Consider the following 8,122-nt stretch of genomic DNA (forward strand, 5'->3'; position numbering starts at 1 on the left):
GAGTAATCGAGGTGGGAGCGAGTACCAGTCTATCCTGCTATTAGCAGCGCCATCTAATGGCGAAAATATCGATTATTTAGAGCAGGGTGGGCAACATCTATGATCTGACAGTACACGGCTAGTCGGCTACACGCAGAAATGGCTAATAAAGCGAGGTGGTTGCCGCTGGAGTCGAACCCAGAAGTATGTATATCTGTGAAAATACAGCGAGTTTATCTAACTTGTGTAAAAATGTCGTAGTATAGTATATCATAGCTATTGTTTTGGGTAATTTGAGAATGTCTAGCCCTGAACATGCGAGAAATATTGTTCAATTTCGACCCCGCCATCACTGTGATGTGTATCGCGGCAATGAGTCATCAGACATCAGCAGTCGCCAGTCTAGCTCTAGTACTATAGCTCCAAGAAACGGTATCGCTAGGGTTAGGATACCTGTATAGACAATCCGTCGCACAGCCTGGTCGGGCTATAGTACTATAGCCCGCGGATAGCTGCCGCAGGTCTATATAGCCCGCTATCCGCGGGCTATAGTACTACTACTAGAGCTATCGCCAGTCCGCCTAGCGCTGATAGGGTCTATGTTCCCCAGGGTACTGCTGGAACGTACCCTGCATGGTAACTATCTAGCTGATATGGTTAGGGTTAGGGTTAGTGTTAGAGTTAGGGAGTAGGCGTAGGCGACTCCCTAGACTCGTTAGTGGAGTAGGCGAGGTACGGTCCGGCATATTAGATAGTAGTAAATTAGTATCAGAGTACGTTCTGGTATACCGGACCGTACCCAGGGTACGTTCCGGCAGTATCCTGGGGGACATAGACCCTATCAGCCCTACTAGCGGTATATTTAATTTTGGAATAGAAGGGTTATTTTTATGACGCATATCGTCTAAATTGTCAATGTACTGTAACTGTTTACCTACACGAAAAAACACTATAGTGCCACATACTTTGTTTACACTGTCACTGTATCCTGTGTATGGCATACTATCAGAACGGAACGTACATAATGTTCTATAACTTTTATTGGTTATCGAATTTTGATTCGTTGTTTTCATTTTTTGCAGGTTTTTAACAAGGTGAGAATTCGTGATTTGCAGAAAGTTTTAGGGAAGTGACACTGTGACAGCTATAGCCACTTGCAATTATCCTTGTACCTGCTTATTATTCATATTAGTGTTATAGTTATATCAAATTACAGCTGAATAAATTAAAATAATGAAGCTTGATTCACTAACTAAAATCATAATTAAATATAATGCCATTATTATTGATGCAATGATGGGCTGTTAAATCGTCTTTAATTCAACAATACATAAAAATATACTAACTCATGTAAGAGCTATATAGATCAGTTTCTTTGCCATCATTGTACAATGAGGCACATTGATGTGCACCGAAACAGCAAGAACGTTTTAGATTTGTGTGGCTTTGTTCATGTAATGGCATCTCTGGGAGAGCCAGCGCATGGTTGTGGCTAGCCGCTACTGTCTGGGGGCAAAGCCAGGCAGTATTGATCTGTCAACCTGCACTGATTCATCATGGCCATGGGTGCGTGCTTAGCATGCCTGGTGATGTGTTAGCGACAGTAGACAGGGCTGTCTCGCCATGAACTCAGACTAGGTAGCAACCAAGTATCCATGATCCAAGAAGAGACAGGCTATCTCCCATATATCATATTGATGCAACTGGCATTTATCAAGTAGCTTTCTACAATGCTAGAACTCCTATCAATTGATTATATAGAAGAAAATTGCCATTTGTTTTGGAAACAATTGGGACAGGATATATACCCATTTCATTCTATAAAACATATAGAAGTGCATTTCATGTGTGAGATTGAACTGAAGATGTTTATTTTTTAAATCAAAATTTGTTTACCAACATTGTTAATCTTGTGTTGCTAACATTGCAAACATAGTGAGGTGCATCACTGACTAGTAACTATAATGCTTGTCATATAGGAATATCTCCTAGAACATTCTGAATCAATGCAAGCTAAGTAATGTATTGAGGCGTGGCGTGCACGTTATAATTCTATAGTATCATTCTAGCTTTTGGTTTTTGTGGTGGTTGCATGCAGTATGTGAGCAACCTAGGAGTGAGCAATCTGCCCGGGGAGTGGCAGTTTGTCGACGTCTGGGGTCTGGAACCGGATTTGCTGGCCACCGTACCACACCCAGTCGGTGCGGTTCTACTCCTCTTCCCCATCAAGGATTCCGTAAGTCTTCCAGCGAACCCCTTGCAGAGGAAATCTCACTGCCTCACAAAAAATGTTGTGACAAATTTTGTTGTGTGTTTATGTGATGGAAAAAATGCTTTCACTAAATATCTCCTTGAGAGAACGGTCCTCTTGACAAAAAACATCATCAACATAGCAAACAGCCTGGGGCTGTTACAGAACAGAAAACCTGATTGTTATAATGAATTGCATTTGTGAGCAATAAGATAAAAAACGAAATAATGTCTGATTTGAATTTGCATCAAGCTGAAACCTTTTAGGTAATGAAGTGATTTAAATTCTATCAAGTTTGAAAGCAACTTTTCTGTCGCGAAGATGCAGGTTATAACACTAAGCTCTGTGCACTGAGTCATTTGTGTCGCATGGGCATGCCATAGCAACTGCAATCTACAATGCTGGGCACAGTATTGATTTACAGAGAGTAACGACTGTATATGCTTGCTGCTCAGTATACTGAATGGTGCAAGAAGGAACAGGAGAGGCTTGCTGCAGCCAAGCAAACAGTAAGCAACAAGCTCTACTACACCAAGCAGACGGTTGGTAAGTGCTGCCATCTAGCATTACGTAAAAGTACTTAGAGTGGAGGTTTACCACTTTTTAAGACTGTTTTTCTAACAAATATGTGACTGGAAACGTTTTGGGAGATCGTGAAAATCTCCTGATATGTCCAAAATTGATTTACAGGAAGTAATTAAATCTAACGTTATTTTTCTGTCTTTTACTTTGTGCATTTCTGTTAAAATCCATGCTCGTCTCTTCCACTTGTTACGTTTTGATCTGTTCCGTCTGTTCCTCTCCATTTCATTCCTGTCACGGTGTGTGATGATATATTCATGCCGGTAACGACTGCAACGTGCCACCTTTAGCGACAGTGTCGCGCACACGTTACTGCTAGCGACCGTGTAACGCACACGCGCCTCACGTTTCCCTGGCTTCGCGCAGGCAACGCGTGCGGAACCGTGGCGCTCATCCACGCACTCGCGAACAACGTCGACAAGCTGAAGTTGACCAGCGACGGCAAGTTAAAGAGGTTCCTTGACGCCACCATCAAGCTCGACCCCGAGGCCAGGGCTGCGTACCTTGCGACCGACTCGGTAAGTTCCGTCGCCGTTGCCGCACGAAAAACATAACTGACACCCCGCCTCGACGAGGGGTCTTGATCGACCGAACATCTTGTTTCTAGATTGTTGCCGGGGCGACGATCGTGATAGGTGGCATTTTAGTGGGAAATCATGGGAGGTTTCGTTCGAGCCAATGATGGGTGCCGCCTTCGGATTGCAATTTGTTGCGTGCAATTTTTAAGTCGTCACCATGGTAATTTTTGTAGGTGGCATTCGGGAGAGGAATTAAGGGTAGCTTTTTAACTGCTGTGACAGTATGCAGCGTATTCAGCCTCTTGCATGCATCGAAGAGTCTAGATTGTATGAGTAAAAGTAAGAAGTAAAGTAGAAGTAAAAGAGTCTTATTGTACAGTGAAGCTGTGTAGTATAGTACAGTAATCTCTACACTGTTTCTCTTATGCAGGACATTTGCTCTGCTCATGAAGAAAGTGCTCAAGAGGGACAGACAGAGGTAACTGCCCCTGCGTGATATTACATGCTGTTACGCAGCTGTGTCTACTAACTATTACCTTCGTCATATGTTAACCACCGACATGTGTCTACGTTTATACTGCTATACATACATGCTCCTCTGTCCAGCACAAGCAGTACTTTACAAGCGCTGCTCTGTTGCCACCCAACCTCATCTGCAAATTAATTCAAGTTGGTGATATGCCTTTAATGGGTCTTTCGTGCTGACCAAGAGGTTGCATTAGACAAGTTTTTTTGTCTTCTAAATTTTCATGAATTAATTAAAGGAATGTAGGCAATAAGAATTTGATTGGTGGTATGATACGTGGTCACATTCTTCATAACTGTAAGACCTTTTTGTCGCTGCTGTAAACAGGCGCCCTCTGCTGACCAAGAAGTAACTCCACACTTCGTGGCCATGGTTGAAGTGGAAGGCCACCTTTATGAGCTTGGTATGTTTGTAGGCAGTTTTACATGTTACACACATCAAGTTGGTACATTTATTCAACTCATTAAACTAATTTTAGCTGATTCTGCTCATTATGATGTAAAAGATATACTAATAAAATGTATTTTACTATTTTGGATTAATCTGAAAATTATTTTATATGATGAAATGAAATCTAATGACATTATTGGAATGTGTGTATGTGATGGCTTTAAGATCCCATCCTATGTTGGTTTTTAACAGCAGTGAAAGTAAAGGCGAGCAGTGATCAGAAGCATCTAGTGTGTTGGCAGATTATTTGTAATGATGTTTGGTTTTAGATGGAAGGAAACCTGGCCCCGTTAACCATGGTCCGTCATCTCCCGAAACGCTACTGCAGGTGAATATGCCTTTTTTGTCCAACAGGTGGCGGTACGAGCCTATATATTCTATAAGGCTTATTCTGGATGTCACTGTCAGTTTCACTGTATCAGTATCAGTATCAGTCCCTTTTTCCTTTACTCTGAGTGAAGGAGTGAGTGCTGTGTGTATATACTACTAGTGTTGATGTCTCCCGACTACTAGTACGTGTTTTTTTTTAATTTTTAAATGCATGCAGATGGTAACTCAAAATATTTGGATGAAAAAATAACGTAGTCGAGCGTATATTTGGCGACGGCGGTGGCATTCTGCGTGTTATGCATTACGGTATGAGGAAAACGATAACATAACGGACGCCAGCTGGTTGCCGCTCTTCACGGAATTCTTTCAGAAATTGTTTCGCTATCCGCGGCGACTCATTTCTCTCGCCGTTGAAGTAAATCGTACTTGGCAAAACGAGTTGCAGCTGTTCATCCTGTCGCCCTGGGCCGGCAGAAGCCGGCAAGCAGCAGCAGAGGGCGCGGCGCGCGGAGCCGGGTTGCTCAGGGTAACTTCCGTTGTTTTCCCCGGTGACCCGACCTGTAGCTTTCGCGGCTCTCCGATTTCGCGCAGCTGAGTTGAATTCTTTGGCGGAGGAAAAAAACAGAGGCGCACGTGTTGCGATGCCCATAATCGGTGGATTACCACCGCTAGCCGTCGGCTATCTGAGGGCCACACGTAGCTAATCGAGTCCAGCCAGAACGAGAATTTAAAAAACAACAGCAAGCGGTCACGGTCGAGTACAGTGAGCCGGCTACCTGACCACTCGCATCGTTGGAAACTCTCCGTGGCAATGTCACTCAAGAGCCGTGTTCGCAGCTGGAGAAAATGCGACTTAAGAAGACGAGCTTTGGTGTGCCTGTTTCCTTCTTTAGTATTTTCCCGCTTTAACCTAGAATAGAGAGTGCACGAGATTTGTTAGCAGTCGTTTGGCGCAGGGAGGATGTGTGTAGTGGGGGGTGACCGGCTTTTCCTATCATATCCTTGTCATGTGCGCAGGAAACTAAGAGATAATCATTTCCTTGCTGTTCGCCTGACCGGCAGAGCGGTGCTAGGTTTCCGAATAGAAAAACGAATGCTATGTTGTTGTATAATGAAGAGTCGAGTGTAAAACAGTGTGTCACAATGTGTTTTACGAGTGGCCTGTTCTTTTGGCTGACTGCCTGGGGAGTAATCGTACAAGATAGTATACCCTTTTTGATTACCGATGACTCTTTCTTTATGCTTTGGTTGAAACTGTCTTGATTAAAGTGAATTTGAAAAAAGTTGGAATTTGATGCTCAGTGGCTGCCACGTGCAGCTACCCCGGTTTCTTCCTCCGAGGCAGCTGTGGTTGTCCCATGAATTTTATCGCATTTTCAATGCGAAATCAACAATAAATATATCACGTGAACTACATGCTTTATGTGCTCCTAAATTTTACCTATTCGTACGACTCGCAATGGATTTTAGACAATAATCGTGTTGATAGTCTATGAGCACGAGAGTGGCGTAACTAGGGCCCGGGAGCGAATCCAGTCGCTGGCAAGTCTTGGCAGGGCGATGTATTTTGTCACAGGGTTAGGAGGTCGTCACCCAGTTTCCTGTTCAGCGATTGAGGCAGAGCGTAACCCTATCAGCAGGCGCCCCGTCGTGTGGGCTAGACGGCCGCCTGCGCGCTCTCTCTCTCTCTCTCTCTCTCTCTCTCTCTCTCTCTCTCTCTCTCGTCCTCTCCTCATGGGTCTCTCTCTCTCTCTCTCTATCTCTCTCGCTCTCTCTCTCTCTCTCTCTTCTCTCTCTCTCTCTCTCTCTCTCTCCTCTCTCTCTCTGCTCTCTCTCTCTCTCTCTCTCTCTCTCTCTCTCTTCTCTCTCTCTCTCTCTCCGTCTCTCTCTTTCTCTCTCTCTCTCTCTCTCTCTCAGTTTCTTCTACTTGCTCTCAGTTTCTTCTACTTGAGTGTATACAACCGTGATTCGCTCCAGCTGGCGGCAGGCGGGTGGGAGTCAGTCTAGAGCGGTGGATCGGCACTTGGAATAGTGAGCTGATTGATGAATGGAGCGGAGTGAATGAGTGGCAGAGGCAGCCGGCCCAGTTTCCTTCCCTCACTCGCTCGCTCGCTCGAGTTGACGGTCGTTTTACAGTGAATGAAAAAAAGGAAGGAGGTCATAAAATGAAAAACGAGTTTAATGCGATTGGGAAGTTGCTGCAGTAGCAGGTCGCAGCGTGCAACAAATCCAACCAGCGGGTGCTAGCCGTTGACTAATGGAAATTGCCACGAGAGAGTCAACAGAAATTTTCAACGGGGTCATCGCAAAGGCGATGTTCTTCTGCCGTCAGTGTGGAAGTCTGCGAGATCTATTCGCGTGTGATGATCTCGTGCTAGTACGATCCAGTACAACGTAGACGTTCACTGTGTATAGTTTTATTAAATTTGAACGTAGGTAGCCTGTAGGCTTCACACGATCGTACGTGGCGTAGCGGTCACTCACTCACTCACGCCCGTACGCGCGCAATTCGCCTTTAGTAATTAAGCTGTTGGCTGTTGATAAGGCGGCAGTGAAAGTATGCTGTATTGATCTTTCGATTTTTCCGCGCGGCGCGTTGACAGAAGAGCCGACGGGCGGGCGCTGTGAAGTTTTGCGCAAAAAAGGCGCGCGAAACAGAGCGATCGGTTTTCGCGCCCCACGGAGTGCATCCCAAAATAACGCCTGGGCCGAGCCAAACAAATGCCCATCGCGGCTAGCGCGGCTCCCCCTCTAGACCGGCACCGCGTCTCCGCACTGCGGTATGAGCTGTGTGCGGAGAGAGTACTAGTGGACCAGTCTATGTTTCTCGTCGCACGCTGCTCTTCGCCACCCACGCGCGCGCGCGCTCTGATCCTCTCCCGCGTCTCTACCCTGCATCAAAGCACTGATGCGGCGATGCAGTCGTCATGGTAACACACGTTCCAGCTTCCGTTGCCCCTAGCACCTCGTCATCACTAGAGCGCATTTCGATTAAGCGATGACGACGACTTGATAATAGGGATGATTTTATACATCGCAATAAGGAACTTGGGAGGAATATCTTATGTCGTCCTGCGTGTATATATATATATATATATATATATAATTATAATAATGTATGAATGTATGTTACGTGGCCCCGCATGTATATATATGAATGTATGTTGTGTTTGTTATGTAACTTGCGGTGCGGGGGTCGATGGGTGGGAATCGTCCGCATAGCGTTCACTCTCGCCTGCCGCAGGGTGCGATGCTAGCAGGCGTCGTCATGCGCTGATGAATGAGCGATGCGATGGTTTGCGTTGACTGGCACACTCACGCGCTCTAGAGTCACTCTCTACTCTACGTGGGGCTCGTGTGACTCACCCTGGCATCATTTGCGTACACACACACGCACGCACGCATGCATGTACACACGCACACAGGCACGCACACGCACACGCGCACGCACGCGCACACACACACACACACACACACGCATATATA

At 45.6% G+C, this 8,122-nt stretch overlaps 1 protein-coding gene across 1 annotated transcript in view; it reads left to right on the forward strand.

The window, feature by feature from the left end:
* The first annotated feature begins 108 nt into the window (after nucleotides 1–108).
* LOC106815859 (ubiquitin carboxyl-terminal hydrolase isozyme L3-like) overlaps nucleotides 109–8,122 on the forward strand; it is a 26,703-nt gene continuing 18,689 nt past the window's right edge. Inside the window, exons 1-8 of the mRNA XM_014820386.1 lie at nucleotides 109–183; nucleotides 1,062–1,073; nucleotides 2,078–2,215; nucleotides 2,686–2,776; nucleotides 3,179–3,330; nucleotides 3,761–3,808; nucleotides 4,184–4,259; nucleotides 4,576–4,634. Coding sequence (XP_014675872.1) covers nucleotides 139–183; nucleotides 1,062–1,073; nucleotides 2,078–2,215; nucleotides 2,686–2,776; nucleotides 3,179–3,330; nucleotides 3,761–3,808; nucleotides 4,184–4,259; nucleotides 4,576–4,634 — 621 coding nt within the window. The 5' untranslated portion in view covers nucleotides 109–138. The remainder of the gene's footprint in view (nucleotides 184–1,061; nucleotides 1,074–2,077; nucleotides 2,216–2,685; nucleotides 2,777–3,178; nucleotides 3,331–3,760; nucleotides 3,809–4,183; nucleotides 4,260–4,575; nucleotides 4,635–8,122) is intronic.

Source organism: Priapulus caudatus, unplaced genomic scaffold (assembly GCF_000485595.1).
Source record: "Priapulus caudatus unplaced genomic scaffold, Priapulus_caudatus-5.0.1 Scaffold29, whole genome shotgun sequence".
In the NCBI taxonomy this organism is placed as follows: Eukaryota; Metazoa; Priapulida; class Priapulimorpha; order Priapulimorphida; family Priapulidae; genus Priapulus; species Priapulus caudatus.